The 22,308-nt window shown below is 39.8% G+C and overlaps 1 protein-coding gene across 2 annotated transcripts in view; it reads left to right on the top strand.

Moving 5' to 3' along the window:
• The first annotated feature begins 4,533 nt into the window (after positions 1-4,533).
• Positions 4,534-22,308, top strand: part of HPGDS (hematopoietic prostaglandin D synthase) — a 30,672-nt gene continuing 12,897 nt past the window's right edge. The window contains exons 1-3 of one of the 2 annotated variants that reach the window (XM_004756054.3): positions 4,534-4,706; positions 14,078-14,219; positions 21,847-21,939. In XM_004756054.3, coding sequence (XP_004756111.1) covers positions 14,087-14,219; positions 21,847-21,939 — 226 coding nt within the window. In that variant the 5' untranslated portion in view covers positions 4,534-4,706; positions 14,078-14,086. The remainder of the gene's footprint in view (positions 4,707-14,077; positions 14,220-21,846; positions 21,940-22,308) is intronic. The other variant, XM_004756053.3, reaches the window with a different exon arrangement.

The raw sequence follows: 22,308 nt of genomic DNA, 5'->3' as shown, positions 1-22,308 counted from the left end.
GTTCTGGAAAAGTCTTTTAAAATGCAAGTCAGTTTACTCTATTGGAATGCTTATTTCCCCCACTGGACAGAAATAAACATGGAAACTCATGAATAAAATTAAAATATTCGAGGAATTTTGCATCTAGAAATGCTTTCATGACATGCCCTAGGCAGTTACATAACCATACTCAAGGATATGCCCATCATTTATGATGTCATTTTAGGGGCATTAAATGAGATAATACATGCCAAGCTCTTTGCTTAATGCCTGGCTCACAGGAAGCAGTTAAAAAAATTTAGCTATTTATACAATTATTATTATTTACTTACCTCTGGGAATCCTCTTTCAGGGTGAAGGTAAGGCAGAAAAATATTTACTGACTATCTTGGAGATAATTATTGTATGATTCTTCACAGTATCTGAAAAGTCAGTTAAGAATAGTGCTACCCCAGGGTGCCTGGGTGGCTCAGTGGGATAGGGCCTCTGCCTTTGGCTCAGGTCATGATCTCAGCGTCCTGGGATCAAGCCCCCCCCCGGCCCCCCCCCCCGCGCTCCCCCGCATCCATCAGGATCTCTGCTCAGTGGGGAGCCTGCTTCCTTCTCTCTGCCTGCCTCTCTGCCTGCTTGTGATCTCTCTCTCTGTCAAATAAATAAATAAAATATTAAAAAAAAAAAAGAATTGTGCTATCCCTATTGAAATCTGGGAATCATAGACAGTAAAGATTTGCAAGCACATTTCGATGACCCAAACAGGTTGTAAGCAAAAAGAGAAACATTCTGTGCTTCCTGACTGCTCCATCCCAGATTTAAATGCTTCATTTCTGATGTTTTTAGTTTCTCAAATAACTTTCTCAAATAACTGTGAAAAGGAAATCAGGAAGCTGAGTAAAGGAAGTTCTGTGGGCTTCTCCTGGAGACTTCCTTCTTTCCCCATCAACAGAACAGCTGGAAAAGTAAAAATGGGCGTATTTGAACACTTCCCCTTTACCAAAATAAAAAATAAAAAAAAAAAGAGGAACCGATATGTGGGCTATTCTTTTTTTTTTTTTTAAGATTTTATTTTATTTATTTGTCAGAGAGAGAGAGAAAGAGAAGGAGCACAAGCAGGGGGAGCGGTGGGCAGAGCAGGCAGAGGGAGAAGCAGGCTCCCTGCTGAGCAAGGAGCCCCATGTGGGACTCCATCCCAGGACTCAGGGATCATGACCTAAGCCAAAGGCAGCGGCTTAACGACTGAACCAACCAGGCATCCCTGAGGGCTATTTTTAACGTATTGTATTTATTTTTCCTTTTTTTTTTTTTTAAATTTAAGATTTTATTTATTTATTTGAAACAGAGCACACAGAGGGAGAGTGAGGAACAGACGCCTCACTGAGCAGGGAACTTGACATGGGGTTCGGACCCAGGATCCTGAGATCATGACAAGAGCTAAAGGCAGACACTTAACCAACTCAGCCACCCAGGTGCCCCATTTTTCCATCCTTAAAGAAATACCTAATAACTACTGATACTTACCAAGTAGTGACTACATGTCAAGCAATGTACTAAATGATTTAAATACATTAACTTGTTTATTCCTTTCAACTCTGAGAATTCAGAATGATTTTTATCATTACCATTTTACAGATGGGGAAACCGATGCCCGCGGAGGGTGTTGGTCTGCCGAAAGTTCCAGAGCTCAAAGCGGTAGTGTTGAGATACCAATTTCAGGCAAGCAGTCAGTTCAGGCTGGAAGTCTACACTCAGGACCATAGATAACCAACTAACTACATTGGTTGGAAAATAAGAAAAACAAGAACAAATTGGGACTCTGAGTCAATGTTGTATGTTGAACGGCAGTTAAGAACTCACTAATTAAATACCAGGGGGCTAAGAGTGTTCCAGTTCCAAAGCCGCCAGAGAAAAAGGAAGGTATATTCAATTAAGTTCTCATAGTGCTTCAAATGCTTGTGGGGACATTATCATACAGACAGTCACTTTTATTCTTAGTTCTTTCTCATGCAGCCCAGTCTGGTGTGTGGGGGTGTATGTGAAGGACACGAGCCTGCAGAAAAAAGCACTAATCAGGAGAGACTCGAGAAAACCCTTGAGGGGTTGTTCACCCTGCTTTTCCCCCTTTCCCTTCCACATTCTCGCAGATTGCTGACTCCTCTCATTCCCTCCGGAGAGGATGAAGCAGGGTAAAAAGTAAAAGTTGTTTAGCAACTGCTTCTTTTTCTGGCTTTTAGTTCCAACGCCCAACCAGGGACAGCACAAGGACTCTTCGGCAGACACTGGGGAAAAGAAACCACCCTCCCTACAGACCAACGGCTAACAGCATTAATAAACCCTCACTAACACTCATCCGCCTCGTCAGCATGGAGGTGATGCACAAGTCTTTTTAAGCACACCTGTATGCACTCATTTAATGCTCTCAAAACCTTATAAGGTTGTGGTTAATAATATTGTTAAGAATGCTCCGGGAGGGGGACGCCTGGGTGGCTCAGCGGCTAGAGTCAAGGTCTCCAGATCCAGGGATTGGACCAGGGTGAAGTCCCTGCTTCTCCCTTTCCTCCCCACCTGTGCTCTCTCTCGCTCTCTCATCTAATACATAAATAAAATCTCAAGAAAAAAAAAGAGAAAAGAATGTTCCATGAGGGCAAGGATTTTTTTTTTTTCTGTTTTTGTCTACTGCTTTACCTCTATTATCCAAAATAGTACCTGGCAAATATTAGGTACTCACTAAATATTTATTGTAGAATAAATTCCCACCTAAAGGTGGAGGAACTGAGGCACAGAGAAGGTAGTAACCTGCCCAAAGTCTCACAGCCTGTGATAGACTGGGAGAATTTAAAGCATCCCCCCCTGGGCCAGGGGAGGGAGAAGCAAGAGGAGGGGGGAATGTGTGGTTCCTGAGAGCAGAGGCCTGGGACCATACTGTGTCGCCAGCGAGATTCCACTTGGAAGAAATGACCGTGTTGGGTGCTGTGCAGTCGGAACTTTAGACAGCGTTGTAAGTGACAAAACTGCCATATTTGGGGAAGAGAGTGGCAGGATGAGGGTACCACAGACGCAGCAGAGAGCTGTGCACACAGGGCCAGTGGGCCAGGCGTAGGACAGCTGGTGTTGATCGATGATGGAGAACCAAAGGGCCACCCCTCCCTTAATTATAACTGCTTGCTTTGTCTTCTTCCAACCAAGAAAAATGGGTTGTAAAGCAGAGCATTGTTACAGAAAATGAGGAAAGTGCTATTTCTTGCACATTTGATGTTTTTTTTTAACTGAAGCATACTTAATATAGGGAGAGAATATTAAATGTGTCCTCGGAAGGCACACGTGTTGATCCTTGGTTGTCCTGTCCCAAATTCCTAGACAATTTATCTAATTTCCCTATGTCTGTTTCTTCATCTATAAAATAGGGGTTAAAAGTTATTGAAGGGAGGAGAAAAAGATTTTTTAAAGTGTAAGTTAAAACTCAGTGAAAGAGAACAAACACAATAAGCTATTTTTGTAGAACTCCTGTTTCATGTGCACTTAATTTTGACTTACATAAATTTTTTTTGGTGAATAACGTACTGTAAACTTTTCACAGATTGATATTCATATACTTTTTCATTTCTTATGCTTACAATTAACGGATGTAAACACATTTTTCCTAGTTTAAGCGTTTCAGACAGGAACTATTACCTGTTGATAGGTTGCTGTTACTGCCTGTGAGTGTGATTGTCTGGAAGCTAAAAGCCAGGCTGTCATCAAAATGTTTCATGGACAATCTGTAGGTCCAATAATGCACAGGTAGGTATTTCGCTGGGTCTTTTCACTGAGCTGTCCCAAAATTGTAGCTGGAATTAGCTGGAGTGGGAAAAAAAATTCTAAACAATTAGGCATTTGTTACTAATCTGTATAAGGATGATCAACAAGGTGTATTAGAATCTTGCTCTCCAGGTTTGCTTTAAACCATATGGCTCTTCCAAGAAAAGGAATGTAAATGAAATATACTCACAGCAATAAGAACTTTAGAAGTCCTTGTAAAAATGTGATTGGTGGGGGAAATAAAAATTGGGATCATTCATTCAGCAAAGATACATTAGTGCCTATGATGTGCCTGGCATTCCTTTCCATAATGAGGGTACCGCAGTAAACTCAACCACGAAACGCCTGCTCTTTTGGAGCTCACATTCTGCTGGAGGAGGGTGAAAACCAACCGAGAAAATACACTATGTTGTCAGACACAGTAAATGAAGAAACACCCCACAGGTGAAGGATGGGACTGTTGGAGGAGGGGGCCGGTGAGGATGTGGTCAGCCAAGCGTTCTCCAAGGAGACATAATGAATTGAGGAAGCCAGCCATGTACAGATCTGAAAAGAAGGCTTACTTGTGTTCACTTTCTCTCATTCTCCGGGAGCCTATGGTGTAAGGCTTTAAACACAGATGGTGAGCATGTGGCAATAGGCACACATCAGCCCCCGGAACTTTGATTTTACCAACTGAATGTAAATCTGTTAGGTTATTTACACACAGAGATCCTATAAAATGCCAAGAAGAACCAGAATTCTTCACAGGATTAGACTGTTTGGCAGGCATAGTTCATCTAAGAAATGAAGGAAGAGACTTAGGTGGAAGTAAGTCGTTTCGTCTCTCATTGGCTTGTGACTGTCACTTACTCATCATATAAACCCAAGATGCCATCCCTGATGAGAGCATAGAAGATACTAGAGACTCCACGGAGACAGAGCCCAAGTAAGTGGTAAGATTGAACTCTACAAAGATAGGAAATGAGATCGTGTTCTTTCTTCATCTCTGTTTATTTTTATTACTGTGATATTCTGACTGAGCAACTGATACCTATTTTCACCGTGTTATTCATTCCGCTCTCATTCAGAGCCTCTCTGTTAGAGGTCAGGTCAAACAGTAGTTTCTTTTTTCTTTCTTCTTTTTTTTTTGTTTTTGTTTTGTTTTGTTTTGTTTTTCTTTTTTGAGGGGAGGTGGAGGGGCAGAGGGAGAGGGAGACAGAGAATCTTAAGCAGGCTCCCTGCTGGGCCCAGTATAGGGATCAGTCTCACAACCCTGAGATCATGACCTGAGCTGAAACCAAGAGTTGGACGATTAATTGACTGAGCCACCCAGGTGCCCCAAAATCAAACACTAGGTTCTTTCTTTCTTTCTTTTTTTAATATTTTATTTAATTGTTTGACAGACAGAGATCACAAGTAGGCAAAGAAGCAGGCAGAGAGAGAGAGAGGGAAGCAGACTCCCCGCTGAGTGGAGAGCCCGATGCGGGACTCGATCCCAGGACCCTGAGATCATGACCTGAGCCGAAGGCAGCGGCTTTAACCCACTGAGCCACCCAGGCGCCCCTCAAGCACTAGTTTCTAAGAGAAATATAGGTACTGGAGATTTTAAAGGATTTTAAAAGACCCTTTAAGTAGACATTAACATTAAAAAGGCAGTCAGTACTGGAGGAAAAATTCTTTCTCGGAATTTTCTCCACTAATGTTTTCAATGTGTGAAGCAGTAGGGAAGTTCTTCTCTTTTTCTTTCTTCCCTTTTCTCCCTCCCTCCCTTCCTCTCTTCCTTTTTTCTTTCCTACCTTCCTCTCTCTTTCTCTTTTTCTCTTTCTCTCCCCTCCTTCCCTCCTTCCTAGGTATTTTCTTTTTCTTTTTTAATATTTTATTTATTTATTTGACAGACAGAGATCTGTCAAGAGACAAGCAGGCAGAGAGGCAGGCAGAGAGAGAGAGAGGGTAGCAGGCTCCCTGCAGAGCAGAGAGCCCGATGCGGGACTCGATCCCAGGACCCTGAGATCATGACCTGAGCCGAAGGCAGCGGCTTAACCCACTGAGCCACCCAGGCGCCCCCTTCCTAGGTATTTTCTTTATAATATTTTCTATCACTTTAAGGCTCATTTTGTTGAAGTATCCATGTTTTGCCAAGAATGGCATTCTGTCATCATTTGGTTTTATAGGTAATTTAAGGCATTTACCCCAGGCTAGGAATTTGAGCTCTCAGCTCCCAAAGGATATTTCAGTTATCCCTCTTGCTTTGGCTTTAATGTGAGACAACCATTTAAAATGATATTTAGTTGGTCTTTGGTGAGAAAAGAAAAATCCTGGCTTGCCAATGCAAAATCACACATTCAGGATTTGACTGAAATCAATATTTTACTCAGTTAACAAAAATGTTTATATTTCTTTATTGTCCTACAATTTAACTCCAACGTGGCAACTTTTCCAGAATCAAACTAGACAGACTCAGGGACCCTGTGAAGGAGGGAAATCAACATTCTTTACCACCAACTGTTAGTGGGAAATGCAGAGCTGTTGTTTAACGTCACAATGTGCAAGAAGTTCTTATGTAAACAACAGTAGCTCATGTGATTGCTCTCTAAATCCACTTTTTGTATTTCAAAACACTACAGTCCATATGATGGGCTCACAGACATGGCACTCTATGCCAGTACCTTTTGTATGGGTTTAAATATGGGTCAGGTTGAGATCTAGCAAAGAACTGTTATCAAATTCACAAATAATCTTTGTTTTTATACTTCAGACTCGTAGGTTATTGGATTACTACTAGGCATATATAAAACCGTATCTGGAATTCTTGAATATGTTTGATGTTCCTTTTATTTAAGAGTAAGAGCTCATACAGATCAACACTTTGATAAGTAAAATAAAGATAAGTAGTATTTAGGTTTTTTTAAAAATTTTATTTATTTATTTGACAGACAGAGATTACAAGTAGGCAGAGAGGCACGCAGAGAGAGAGGGGGAAGCAGGCTCCCTGCTGAGCAGAGTGCCCAATGCGGGACTCCATCTCAGGACCCTAAGATCATGACCTGAGCCGAAGGCAGAGGCGTAACCCACTGAGCCGCCCAGTATTTAGGTTTTGAAGTGACTTGTTAAACGGTTAATACTTAATTCCTTATTTGTAAGTTTTTCTATCCATCAAAACTACCCCCAAAATTCAATTCCTTTTTTCGGTTGCTTGCTGAACTCTTGAAGGTATGTACCATAGTAAGTGAATATTGGCCTTCTTTGCCAGAGCTGATTTTGGATGCTTATCTCTTTTCTGGCACAGATATTAGCCTTTTTTGATACTGTTTTACTGTGCGCCTGCAGCAACATACAGATTAGAACATCAGCTCAGTTAAAATGAAATGGTTTTATTAATACCTTGCATTTTATCAATGACTGTATTCAAATTGCCTCTGGGATTGAATGTTCCTGTGTTTTGTGGTTGTTAATCAGTTGAAATGTGCCAGTGTTACATTAAGGAAAAAGAACCACAAACCAGGAGAAAGAAAGGAGCTCCCCAAGATAGAATTTTCCAAAAAACCACTATTACTTTCCATGTAAATATTAATACTCAATTAAACAATTTGATTATTTATTAATTTATTAATAGTGAAGTAATTTAATTATTTAACTGGCTGTTTAACTAACATTAAATATTAACTATTAAAAACTAAATCTTTTTGCCTTTAGTGGCTCCATCTGTCTGAGTTCACAGGTGAAAATGTCTATGCAGGGGTTTTATGAGTCATCATTCATATCTTCCTTGAGAAACTGTATCTTATTTTCAAACACAATTCTAAGTGGGTTTTTAATTTATCTGATGAATCAGGAACTTTATTTTAAAGATTTTTATTTTATTTTATTTTATTTGAGGGAAAGAGAAAGGGCAAGAGCAGAAGGAGGGGCAGAGGGAGAGGGAGAAGCAGATTCTCCTGTTGAGCAGGGAGCCCAATGTGGGGCTCTAACCCAGGACTCCGAGACCAAAATCCGAGCCAAAGGCATTCGCTTGACTGACTAAGCCACCCAGGCCCCTTGGACCGGGAACTTTAAATGACTTTCTTTCAGAGTGGAAAGAAGCCAGTGGTTAGTTTTAGTTGTAAAGGAAAGCATTAACCACAATCAGCTTACCTTTTTACTTCTTGTCCTATATCATTTCAGGAAACATTTTGCAGCATTCCCTACATGGGATTCTTAGCACAGAGTGACAGTGGAAGGGCTCAGAAATGAATTTCACAGTGACAGAATGACACTGGAATTTACCTCGGCCAGGCAAAGCATACTCCCCAGTCTGTCGTGCAGCCCGGTGTTAGTTCTATGTATTATGGGAAGCTGGGATCTAGTTCTGTATAGTTTTCTTCTTTGCCTCAGTCTGGTCCTGTTACATCCCCACCGAAATGGCATGTCTGTGGTATATCTGTGGTTCTGTTTCCTGTGGTTCATCTACACACCTCTAGATGTCTGGTCCTGGACGAAGATCCCATCACCCTCATCACAGGGTTTTTAATAGAAGTCTTGCCGTCTGGCAGGTCAAGTCTTCTCTTCCTCTTCTCTTAATTTGCCTTGGCTATTTTGGTCCCTAGCATTTCCATTTGAAATTTAGGCTCAGGGTTAGCCACATACTGTCTTGAATTTTAAATACAAATACAAACTATTTTAAATACAGATACAGACTTTGATTACGAATAAGGGCAGTTTCCATTTCATTTCTTACATATGTTGTTTATTGTTGTCTTAACTGAGTTAGCTGGGCCACCCAGGACTGTGTTGAACAGTAAGGCTAATACTGGGGTTCTCTTATTCCTGACGTTAAACAAAATACTTCTATTGGCTCCCCATGATGTGTGATGTTTGCTCTAGGTTTTTTTTTTGTAGAGGCTATTTTTTGGGGGGGCCTGGTGTCTTTCATGAATGTAACTACCTACCAATTCAGTTTCTTTGCTGGTTAGTGTTAAATGCAGGCCTTCAGGTTTTTTGTTTTGTTTTTAATTTGACTGTGTTCGTTTACATATTTCTCAAAATTTTTTCATTTTAAGTGTTCCGATTCAGGGACATAAAGTTATTTGCCGGTTAGCTTATGATTTTGAATGATCCATTTCATCTGTTGTTATGACTTCTTTTGTGTATAATATTTAATTTTTGTGACTTTTTGCATTTTCTTTATCATTTTTACTAGAGGTTTATAATTTGACCTTTTAAAGGTTGTATATAAAAGGGGGCAGGCCCTAGATTCAAGCAGTGCATCTCTACACAGTCTCCCACTTGTGAGGGGATTTTATTCTCCTTTTTTCTGAAGGAGCTACCCTCATGGATACCACTGCCTTTTCAGAATTCAGGGTGCTGTTTTCCCCCTTTATAGGTGAGGAAACTAAAGCTAGGGACAGGTGACTTGCCCAAGGCCATTCAGATAGTGGCACAAGTGACACCAAAATCACACCTTCCCTTTGCCATCGACCTGCTCTGCCCTTGAGCCTGTTCCTCACAGCCTCTCTCGGTGGGAGCAGGATATGTCTTCCCTTCATCCTTTTAACTCATCATCCTCACAGAAAAAAAGGCTTTAACAAAGTGAAATTACTGTAACAGAAATATACTGCTGAATGCAGTAAGAGGGAAAGTGTTTTTAGACACTGTCCTCTTCAGTGATCATTAGCTGACATTGTAAATTTCCTTACCAATTTTCACCATACAAACATTTACGTGGAATTTCTTCTGCTAGTTTTTTATTTTAAGATTTGTGTTTATTTATTTGCGGGAGAGAGTGCTAGTGAGAGAGCTCAAGCAGGGGGAGAAGCAGACTTCCCACTGAGCAGGGAGCCTGATGTAGAGCTTGATCCTAGGACCCTGAGATCATGACCTGAGCTGAAGGCAGATGCTTAACTGACTGAGCCACCCAGGCTCCCCTCTTCTGCTAGTTTTTATGCAAAGGGTTTATAAAATGTAAGAAGGATTTGAAAAATCCATAACTGTTTCCAATTGCATTTACATTTACTAATTTTTTATGTTATAAAAATGTGCACATTTACCCTAAAAAACAAAGAAACAAAAAGAACCCTAAAACGAAAAGTTCAGGGGCACCTGGTGGCTTAGTGGGTTGGGCCTCTGCCTTCAGCTTGGATCATGATCTCAGGGTCCTGGGATCGAGCCCTGAATGGGGCTCTCTGCTCAGCGGGGAGCCTGCTTCTCCCCTCTCACTGCCCGTCTCTCTGCTTACTTGTGACGGCTTCCTCTGTGTCAAATAAATAAATAATCTAAAAAAAGTTTGTAGCTATATAAATCAAGAAACCAGATTTGAGCTCAGTAGAAAATATAATTATGCAAATAACTACAGGAATGTGTTGTGCAAGCACAGCTTCATTAATGAGTTATGTCTGTTGAAAGGATGTTCTGGAAGGAAAGATAAGCATTCATCAGATGGTCACAGACCTGTGCCAAATCTTAGATTTAAAGATATATTTGCAGAGAACTATAGATAGCTGCCAACTTACGCTAAGGATTTTTTAATGTCTTCTTTACTTGAGTGAAACACAATATAAAATAGCACATTTTTGCAAATGAACAACAACAAACAATCCCTGTGTTTTTTTTTTTTTTAAGATTTCATTTATTTATTTGACAGAGAGAAATCACAAGCAGATGGAGAGGCAGGCAGAGAGAGAGCGAGGCAGGCTCCCTGCTGAGCAGAGAGGCAGCGGCTTAACCCACTGAGCCACCCAGGCACCCAATCCCTGTGTTTTCATGCAGAATTAGGAGGCAGACACATTCACATAGCATTTGACCAAATGAGAAAAAGTTATGTTTAATTTTTAATATTGATCATAATGGAGATAAATAAATCTATACATTCATATAATGTTTGTAAGGAAAATACATATCATTTCTTTGTTGCTGAGGAAAAATTGACCTATAACAGCAAAAATCAGTAAAGAAAGGCTTTGTAGGGTGCCAGGGTGGTTCAGTCATTGAGTGTCTGCCTTCGGCTCAGGACCTGATCCCAGAGTCCTGGGATTGAGCCTGGCATCTGGGGAGCCTGCTTCTCCCACTCCTATTCCCCCTGCTGTGTTCCTCTCCCCATCAAATAAATAAATAAAATCTTAAAAAAAAAAAAAAAAGAAAAGTTGTGTAAAATATTCTTCAAATAAAAACTGCAGGGGCGCCTGGGTGGCTCAGTGGGTTAAGCCTCTGCCTTCGGCTCAGATCATGATCCCAGGGAGCCTGCTTCCTCCTCTCTCTCTGCCTGCCTATCTGCCTACTTGAGATCTCTGTCTGTGAAGTAAATAAATAAAATCTTAAAAAAAAAAAATAAAAACTGCAACCAAGAATGATACTTTTTCCACTATGAAGGCCTTTTTTTGTTCTTTTGAGATTTATAACAGGTTGATCATGGAATTGTAACCACTATGCTCTTTATTTCCAAGATAAGAATGTTCCCTTAATTTGATTACATAAATATTTCCTTTTTTTTCTTTCAGAAGGAGCTTACTGCTTTACATTTTTTTATTGGCTATTTTTGTACGCTCCTATTTTTCCCACTATTTCTAAGCTTTATTTGGTCCTAACCTCAAATTTGAACTCCTTCTGTGCATATTTCTCCCCCAAAGAGTTGGGGCTGTAAATCTTGGAATTTTTGTTAGCTCACTCCCGTGAATTCTTCCTTCTACAGAGAGCACTCCCTCACATAGTGATGTGGGTGGCAGGTGGCACGGGTCACTTGGGTGCAGACAGAGTGGCTAACAGGAGTGGGACGGGGCATGGGAAATTCAGAGTGACTCTGTTTCTAGCAAGGGGCACTACCTCTACCCACAACACCTAGACAGGGAAAACCAAGGCCCAGAGAAGTGTATTCCTCTGCAATCACCATCATCATTTCTTGGATCTTAAGGGTCTAGAGAGGCAACAAGACAGATCTTTGCAGTTATCCTACCGTAGATGAACACCGTGAATGCGCAAACTTGGCAATCTAGGTTTTTATGGTTTGTGTTTGACTTCTTATGTGATGTGCTTTCAAGTGTATTTTTTAAAGATTTTATTTAATAAGGGGCAGCTGGGTGGCTCAGTGGGTTAAAGCCTCTGCCTTTGGCTCAGGTCATGATTCCAGGGTCCTGGGATCCAGTCCCGCATCCAGCTCTCTGCTTAGCCGGAAGCCTGCTTCCTCCTCTTTCTCTCTCTGCCTGCCTCTCTGCCTACTTGTGATCTTTGTTGTCAAATAAATTTAAAAAAAAAAAGATTTTTATTTATTTATGTGAGAGAGAAAGTGAGAGTGCTCCAGCCAGGGGGTAGGAAGAGAAGCAGACTCCCTGCTGAGCAGGGAGCCTGATGGGGGGCTCAATCCCATGACCCTGGGATCATGACCTGAGCTGAAGGCAGAAGTTTAACTGACTGAGCCACCCAGGCATCCCTGTGATGTGCTTTCAGATAGAATTTTGAAATTTGAAATTTTGAAATTTCAGCTCAACTTTTCTTTCTAATCTTCCTTTCATATCTTTGAAAGACTTCCTTAGCAGAGAATGAACTATTTATACTTAACCACTTAAAAATAATGCCATAGGGGCGCCTGGGTGGCTCAGTGGGTTAAGCCCCTGCCTTCAGCTCAGGTCATGATCTCAGGGTCCTGGGATCGAGTCCCGCATCGGGCTCTCTGCTCAGTGGGGAGCCTGCTTCCCTCTTTCTCTCTCTGCCTGCCTCTCTGCCTACTTGTGATCTCTCTCTGTCAAATAAATAAATTAAATCTTTAAAATAAAAATTATGCCGTATGACTTCTATTCATGTAATTACTACAATTATTTTTATTTGTGGTGTACTGTATTCACAGTGTTTATTCTTGGCCATAGAATGAATCCAAAGTTATTATTACCGATAGCTAATAATTATTAAGTGCTTAGCATTGTGTTAAATGCTTTACGTGTATTACCTCATTAAGTCTCCAAATCCATATTAGTACCTCTATTTACAAGAAGTGGACTTTGAAATTCAGAGAGATTTTGTTCATTAGCCCAAAGATACATAGCAACTAAGTGGAAGAGCTCAATTTCAAATGAAAATGTTTCTTTCTCAGTTGCCGGATCATTATAAAATTACAATACATGCTACTACTATTTCTTAAAATCTTTAAGTGTTTATAAACTAGGAACATGAGATGAAACAAATCACAGAAAATTCAAAAGATTATAACGACCTATAGCTGCCCAATGTAACCACTATTAGCAAACTCTTTGAAATTTAAGCGAAGTTGCTTTCTGTCTTCCTTGCTCCCCTACAGAAGAAATAGAGACATAGGCTCACCATTGCCCCTCCCAGCAAAGGTCACCCAGATGGGCTATGTTTGTATGGTGCTAGCAACCTGATAGAACCCAGCAGCATGGAGGCAGAGAGAGAGACAGAGAGTAAGAGCAATGTTTCCCTAAGTCTTTGATTCCCAGAGGGAAATGCCAGGGATGAGAGAAGAGAGGCGACAGCCAGCTCGGGTTGGCAAAGCTGGCTCACATTCCCCTTGCACATACCCTGTTCTTGAAATCTTCATCCAGCTGTCCTCACAAACTCAGCTGTGTCACCAAAGCAAACAATAAGCCAAATGCCAAATTACAAGTGAGCAAAGGCAGGACAAAAACAGCTTAAAATGAAAGTTTTGGACGCTATCTTCTGACGGTTGGTGTATAGATAACCGCCCACTATGAATTCTTTCATAAGTAAAATTTGAGTATGGTTATTTCACTGGAATGTTCCAGATAGTTCTTTTTTTTTTTTTAAGATTTTATTAATTTATTTGAGAGAGAGAAAGAGCAGGACCTATGGAGGGAAGGCGCAGAGGCAGAGGGAGAAGCAGACTCCCCATTGAACAGGGAGCCTGATGTAGGACTTGACCCAGGACTCCAAGATCAAGACCTGAGCCAAAGGCAGACACAGATTGAGCCACCCAGGTACCCCATTCAGCTAGTTCTTAAAGAGAGAGTCGTGATCTTATTTCTGTCAAGTTTTTCCCATATGTTATTAGGATTCAGGTCTTGAAATATTCTCTAATATTTCCAGTTACCTCAAAAGACGGCATGAATGGGGCACTTGAGTGTTTCAGTCAGTTAAGTGTCTGCCTTTGGCTCAGGTCATGATGCCAGGGTCCTGGGATTGAGCTCCTCATCAGGCTCCCTGGGAGCCTGGTTCTCCCTCTGCCTGCCGCTCCCCCTGCTTGTGCTCTTACTCTTTCTGTCAAATAAACAAAATCTTAAAAGAAAAAAAATATGCCATGAAGTTTTGAAAAAGTCCCCAAAGGAAAATGTTGATGAAACATCTCTAGAGGTCTGTTAAAATAATCTTCCAATTTTTCCTTTTCCAGAATCACACCATGCCAAACTACAAACTCATTTATTTTAATATGAGGGGGAGAGCGGAAATTATCCGTTACATATTTGCTTATTTGGACATAAAATATGAAGACCACAGAATAGAACAAGCTGATTGGCCGGAAGTCAAATCAAGTAAGTGTCATAAGTAACAGTTTATGAAAATGTAGGGAAAATATGTCTCCAAAACTTTCTGTTTTTCCTCAGGGAAATGAAAAAAATAGAGGTTTTAAATCTCATGTTGCTTTACATTGAGAAGAAGCAGTTCAGAAAAGTTAAATAAATGCTATGTGCCCCCAATTTTCCTGTTCAAGGTGAAAACACAAACCTCACAGAAGAAATATAGAGAGATAAACAATAAGTTTTGTCATAAGAGCTGAAAGAGAGAATACTGAAGTGAGTATTCCTTTTTTTTTTAAACATCTTTTTTAGTTTTTATTTATTTATTTATTTGACAGACAGAGATCACAAGTAGGCAGAGAGGCAGGCAGAGAGAGAGGAAGGGAAGCAGGCTCCCCCTTGAGCAGAGAGCCCAATATGGGCCTCGATCCCAGGACCCTGGGATCATGACCTGAGCCGAAAGCAGAGGCTTTAACCCACTGAGCCACCCAGGTGCCCTGAAGTGAGTATTCTTAACAATTCAAACGGATGGGCTTATTACAGATATCTCCAGCCTTCTGACAAGGGATCAGATATGCTGTTCTAGCAAGTGATCAGATATGCTGTTCTAACAGAAAACCAAACTCAAAGTGGCTTAAATAACAAGAAAATTGTATCACTTAACCGAAAATCCAGAAATAGAAGAGATTTCAAGAGATGACTTTATTTATTTTTCCTCCTCTTTGTGTTGGCAGCATCATGAGACTAGTAGCAATAAGTTTGCAGCAATTTCTGCCCAGCAGCCTTGAACAGTAACATCAAGAAGTATGTGAGAAAGAGAGAAAGAGCACTGTTTCCTTAAGTGTTCCCAGAAGAATGAAACAAACAAACAAACAAACAAACAAACTCCCAGAAGACCTTGGCAAACTTGTCATGATTCACTGACTCAGACTGGGTCACATGTCCATTTCTGAACCAGTCACTGACCAAGCAAATAGGAAGAACCTTGAACCATCTAGTCTACCTCAGAAGTTGGGTTTGGAATCACTTTTCATAAAGGATATGACTGTTCAAAAGAAGGGTGAATATGTGAACAAAACTGGGATGTTTGATCCAATGGAAATATGCTAGTTAGCACTCAGGACAGAGGGGAAGGATCAGAAATATTATTATGTTAGAAAGTGTGTGGCTCTCAGTAAGTTGTAAGTCATCCTCCAGGTGTTAGTTTTTTTATCTTTTTTAGAATGAAGAAAGGATAGATGAGCTAATTCTTTGTCCATCATCTCTGCCTAGAAATACTAACTAAATATTAATTATTTGTCTAAAAGTCACATATTTGTGTTGGGATTATTACAGATTTGCATAAGATAAAGCTGAAGAAAACAACTTGAGTCTTTGAAGACCTTTGAACCCCTGGTGGGTTTCGTTTAATTTCTCCAGTATGGCTTCATGAATATATTATTTTATCTATTTTATAGTTGGATTAACTATAGCACACAGAATTTGTGTAATTTTTCCAGGCTTACAGTCCTAGCAAGGTAGAAATATTTTTCAAACACAGGTCAATTTCATACAGTTACCCAAGTTATTTATACTAGATAATGCCAATAACACCATGATAAGTGGCATATTAACAATACATATGGCCACATGCCTTTTAGAAGAATGAGTTCCTTAAAAATCCACTCTTTTGCTTATTAGAAAACTCTTCCCCTGGTGGGCTAGAATATCTTATTTCCTGTTCTCATGAAACTTTCTCTTTAATATCCAAACTTTCCAAACCCTGCTATCAGAATTTGTACATAGGATTTTAAATCCTGTCTGTATAAAGTAGGTCAAATTTAATTTTATCCATTAATTAAGATGGATAACAAGCTGCAAAGATGGTACATATAACAAATTCCACCTTCTCGTTTTCAGATATAAATTCTTGGAGTGCCTCATACCCTATTCTATCTTGACTTTTCATTATGTTATTGAAAATGAAATTACTGTATTTTCATAGATTCTTAGATCTTAAAGTTCACAATGGTTAGAAGATATATATAGAGAGAGAGATAAACAGTCACCCAACGTAAGTGGAATTTATGAAACAAAATGGACATTTGGGAGGGGATAAAAAAGAAAGAAAGAGAGGGAAACAAACCGTGAGAGCCTCTTAATGACAGAGAAGATTTGAGGGTTGATGGAGGGACGTGGGTGGGGGATGGGCTAGATGGGTAATGAGGGATTAAGGAGGCGCTTGTGATGATGAGCACTGGGTGCTGTATGTAAATGATGAACCATTGAACGCTACTCCTGAACCAATACTGAACTGTAGGTCAACTAACTAGAATTTAAATTAAAAACAAAACGAAACAAAAACCAAAACCAGACACCCAACACAAAAATGAACTAAAGAGGATAGAAATTTATTTCTTTTGCATATAATTGCAAGCCGATGTGGAAGTTCTGCTTCACGGGGTTGTCAAAGATTAGATTCCTTCTTTTCTGTTGATCCGACCCCCTGAGTTGGTTCTTATTTACATAGTGTAAGATGGTCCCGTCTCCTTCCACATTCCAGCTCACAGGAAGTGTGAGAGGGAAAGAGGCACATCTCTTTCTTGCAACCGCATGACCAGAGAGTTTTATACCTCACTTCTACTAGTCCCTTGGTAGGAATGTCTTCACACACTACTGCAAGGGAAGCGAGGAAGTGCTGACTTTATTGCTTTGAGAAAAAAGGAAAAAATAAATGTTAAAAACAGTTTATTACAAATTTTAGCTGGCCTCATCTCTTATCTGATTTAGGAGTGCTCTCTGGTATTTGAAACCCTCCATGACTTCCCCTCTGTGATAACCTAGAGTATCACTGGATATTTCTGTTAAAAATTCTTCTAGGTTGGGGGACCTGGGTGGCTCAGTCTGTTAAGTATCTGCCTGTGGCTCAGGTCATGATCCCAGGGTTCTGGGATTGAGCCTCTCATCCCCTTGCTCAGCAGGGAGCCTGCTTCTCCCTCTCCCTCTGCCCCTCCCCCTGCTTGAGCATGCACATGCTTTCTCTCTCTGTGTCTCTCTCTCTCAAATAAATAAATAAAATCTTTTTTAAAAAAGTTCTTCCAGGTCAAACCTGGTGGAATGTGCACAGGTATTAACATTTTTTTCTCTTTTCAAATAACATTAAAGTACTTCTTCTCAAAAAAAAAAAAAAAATGGCAAAGTTCTACAAGGACAAAGACCTCAAGCTTGAATAAGCCCCAAATTCTCAAAGCTGGAAAACAGGTCCAAGAATGGTAAGGTGACGAAGTAGGCCAATGATGCCCAAATATAAACCTGGTAGAGTAGAAGTCAAGCTGAGTCACTCCAGGGAGTACCGACCAAGGCTCAGGAATTGGTAGTGACATTGAACTCTACAAGCCAAACCCACAGAGGGCTGTTACCATGTGAAGCAGCAGCATGACTGCCCTGGGAGAAGTATGGAGATTACTCTCAACAAAGGATGGACCAGAGGACTGTAGGACAGCAGGCATTTCTGAGCACACGGTACTGTAGGTGGGACTCAGTGGAAGGCTGCAAACTAAAGCGTGAGACCCAGAGCCCTTATCCTCTGCTCCACAATCAGAATGCTACAACCAGACAAGTATCCCCTGCGCAGAAGGGTTCTCTCAGGGGAAGCTGATCAGTCCCAGAGGAATGTCTAACAGACACTAACCGGGAGGGAGTCTCTATGACATGGCCCAGGACACGGAGATTCCAATTAGCCTCTATTCCTTTTGCTTATTTAAAACAGGAAGGGTAAACCAAAAATTAATAGATATTTATGAGAAGGCCTCTAATGTGAAACAGACATAAACAAAGAAGCAGAGGGAGAAAAAAAACTCATCTGAGGGCAACAGGGTGATGTAGGAAGAAAAAAACTTCAAAAATATAAGACCCGCAGAGAGAAAAATTCTATACATTCTGAACTAGTATGCTGTAAAAAAAGAATGTTTAGAGACAAAAAGGTTTTGAAAATTAACAATTTGATACAGACAAAACAAATGAAATAAAAAAATGATAAAAAAATAAGGCTCTCCTCCACAAAGCACAATAAGAAAAAGAAATAAAAAATAAGAGAAAAGGGATTAGAAAAATTGAGACTCAGTAAGCTTAGGATGTCCAATGTCTCAGCAAAATTCTGGGAAGAAAGGAAGAAAACTTTCAAAAGACTCTTCCTTACATAAAATTGAAATTTATCTCTTCAGTGACTTTCATATACTAGTCTTGGACATATCACTTTAATCCATAGGAAACAGATTATTCCTTCTTTCCATCCAATGCTTTGAAGCAATTTAGTATCTTTAAGACATAGAGAAAAAGCCACCGCTGTGTAGACAGTTCAATGATAATACCCTGTGGGAAGATAAAGGTCATGGGCTAAATACAGAACTGAGTCCCTATTAACTCATGCATTCATCCCTCTGGCTATCTGCTTGTTTCTCTGATGATCGTTGTGATTATCAACCCAAACTTCCCAGTCCTGGCTCTACTTCTTGATTTAGATACTGTTTCTCATGGACTATATCCGATCTGCAAGGTAGGTCCAAGGGACGACTCTCTTCTCTTCCTCGAGTGATCCATTTATATCCCTTGGTTTGGATTTCCTCATCATCCAAGAAGGACAAGCTCCTGTTCCACTTATGCCTGCCATGTAATATGTGGTGTCAGGGGAATCGCAATGTTCCAGGCCTGGGAACAACGCAGGGCATGGTGGGAATACCACTCCTAGCACTGGTCCAGATACCATCCAAAGCCGTTTCACCAAGGTCACCGTGGTTATTTTGGCAGTTGCATCGCACAGCCTTACATTCGGCCTCACTAAATTCCTTAAAGCTGTTTGACAGAGGTTACATCTCCAACAACCCCAAAGTTACGTTTTCTGGAACAAAATGAAGGATTGGCATTTGTGTTCTTCAATTTCTTCTTGTTAGATGCCTAGTATTCCAGCTGTTGGCAATTATCCCAAGCTTGGTTTCAAATGCTGCCAGTAGCTGAAAGCTTACCATCTCAGAGGAAAACACATTCTTGTCATTAATGGTTCCAACATTAAAAACTTATTCTTCATCTTGAGTTAATATCTGCCCCCTTTAAAGTATCTTTTAGTTATTGTTCTGCACTTTAGAGACAGTCAGAATAAGTCAAATTTTTCATCCATTTGACAGCTGTACCATATTTGAAGATGGGTATTACATTTGTTTTGTCTTTGTTTGTTTTGCCTCCCCCAGGAAAGAATGCCAAATTCTTCAGCCAATGCTTATAAAATGTGGTTTTCAGACCCTTCTCTAACTTGGATACTATCCTCTGGGTTTGCTCTATTTTTTTTTTTTTTTAAGATTTTATTTATTCATTTGACAGAGACAGATCACAAGTAGGCAGAGAGGCAGGCAGAGAGAGAGGAGGAAGCAGGCTCCCTGCCGAGCAGAGAGCCCGATGCGGGACTTGATCCCAGGACCCTGAGATCATGACCTGAGCCGAAGGCAGAGGCTTAACCTACTGAGCCACCCAGGCACCCTGCTCTGATTTTTAATGTATTCTTAAAACATGACTCTTAGATCTATCAAAACAGCTGAGCAAAATTTCCAACTGAACTCAGTTTGAGTCTAACCTCTACCAGGGATGTGACCTGGACTAGTTATGTAACCTCTCTTCACCTCACTTTCTCGTTTGTAAAATAAGATAAGGGTTGATGCCTACATCATAGAGTTGTTGTAAGTACTAGAAAACCTAATGGGTACTTTAAATATTTAGTACACTGCCTAGCATAAAGGAGGCCTCCCTCAAAATGTTAAATGTTAATTTCTAATCATGAGGCATCACAATTTGTGTCAGCTGTCTTTGGAGTTCTGTTTGCTCACTGCAATGTAGACTAGTACTCGGCATGCTGATTAGGTAAGTACTCAGAGATGGTTTTTTTCCTGATGTGAACTGTAGTTCATCTTGTACTTAGTTAACGTACATACGAAAGACACTTGGAGGTTGATTCTGGTAGTTGCTCTAGAGTAATAGGACTATGTAGTGGCACTTTGTTCTTTTCTCTCTTCCCAAAATAATTATATTTCCCAAAGTAAAGCACTGGTTGGAAAATTGTGATCAATACATATAACAAAATATAATGTAGTCATTAAAAAGGTGATACTTCACTGATTTGGAAAGATTTCAAAAAGATGTTATCAGATAAAAAAATGGTTTACAAATACTTCAGGATGCTGTTTTTAAATATATATGAGAAATCAATTAAAATATTCACATGGTTGTAATTATGTGGTAGAATTATTTTTATTTATCTTCAAGTTAGAATTTTTCTATAAAAACATATATTACCTTCTGACAAAAATGTGATAGGTTTAGATAAGAAAACAAAGTAGGGTCTATAGACAAAATATTATTACATCTGCAGCGAGGCTGCCCTGTATTGTACAAATTGCTTGCTGTCTTACTATATACTTCACATGGTCCCTCATCAAAATAACAATTTGGCTAAATTCCTTACCGTAGCTCAATATATAAATCAAACTCTCCATTTTCTCATTTTTTAAAAAATTGACATATAATGTATTATTTGCCCCAGGGTACAGGTCTGTTAGTCATCAGTCTTATATAATTCACAGCATTCATCATAGCACATACGCTCCCAATGTCCATAAACTAACCACCCCCTCCCTACTCCCCCCAACCCCCCAGCAACCCTCAGTTTGTTTTGTGAGATTGTCTCTTATGGTTTGTCTCCCTCCCAATACCATCTTGTTTCATTTTTTTCCTTCCCTACCCCCCATGACCCCTTGCCCTGTCTCTCAAATTCCTCATATCAAGGAGATCATATGATAATTGTCTTTTTCTGATTGACTTATTTCTCTCAGCATAATATCCTCTAGTTCCATCCATGTCATTGCAAATGGCAAGGTTTCATGTTTTGATGGCTGCATAGTATTCTATTGTATATTTACACCACATCTTCTTTATCCATTCATCTGTTGATGGACATCTCGGTTCTTTCCATAGTTGGCTATTGTGTCCATTTCTTCATCTTTAAAAAATTTATTTATTTTATTTATTTTTTAATTTTTAATTTATTTTTAAGTTTTTTTATTATTAAAATTATTTATTTATTTGAGAGAGAGAGAGAGCGCGCGTGCACAAGTAGGGGGGAGGAGCAGAGAGTGAGGGAGAAGCAGGCTCCCTGTTGAGCAGGGCTCAATCCCAGGACCCTGGGATCATGACCTGAGCTGAAGGCAGACGTTTAGCCCACTGAGCCACTCAGGCACCCTGGCCTATGGTTTTAAAGAACAATCAATGTTATAGTTGATTGAGACCACAAAAATTAATGAAGCTTTTAAAAAAAAGCTTTATTTAAAAGGTTAGTAGTGAGTATATGTAAGTCTATGAGGTAATACAATATGCAGTACAATATGCAGTATCATTAACAAACCCTTTTAGATGAACTCTGTACAAGGTCTTCTAACAACCCTTCTTCTAAAAGACCTCTAAAGATTCCAGTAGAGGGTGTCTATTGTCTGTTTTAGAACAAATATTCAGGAATACCATAACTTTAAAATCATGCTTTATTTCCATAATTATCAGTAAAAATGGGAAATAGTATTACTTGATTTTGTTATGGAAGTTGATTTTTTGCTTATTTTATTTTAAGCTCTTCCATTTGGTAAAATCCCCATTTTGGAAGTCGACGGATTTAACCTTCACCAGAGTCTAGCCATAGCACGATACTTGGCCAAAAACACAGGTAATGTGTTTATTGTGTTGAAGAGTTTTGATAGCTGAGAAGAATACATAACTCACATTCACTATTTATTAAATAACTTTATTATTGAACAATATAGTATAAAGAATGAAACAAAAGATGCGAAAGAAACAAACCTAATCACCTGAGGCTAGCTAAACGGATTGTGGCGCTTCTTCTTACAGGAGTCCCATGTAGCTGAAAAAAGAGCAGAGATGCCCTTAACAAACTTGTAGGGAAAGATCTGTAGGATATATGGGGGATGCGTATATGGAATGGGAAATATAGCTTTATTTTCATAAAGAAATAATGGAAGACTACGAAAAAACTCTAATAGAGCGGTTACCGACATGGTAGGTAGATTAAGGAGCC

Source organism: Mustela putorius, unplaced genomic scaffold (genome assembly GCF_011764305.1).
Source record: "Mustela putorius furo isolate JIRA1106 unplaced genomic scaffold, ASM1176430v1.1 tig00003871_pilon_pilon_pilon, whole genome shotgun sequence".
NCBI lineage: Eukaryota > Metazoa > Chordata > Mammalia > Carnivora > Mustelidae > Mustela > Mustela putorius.
This window is presented reverse-complemented; position numbering and strand designations above follow the sequence as displayed.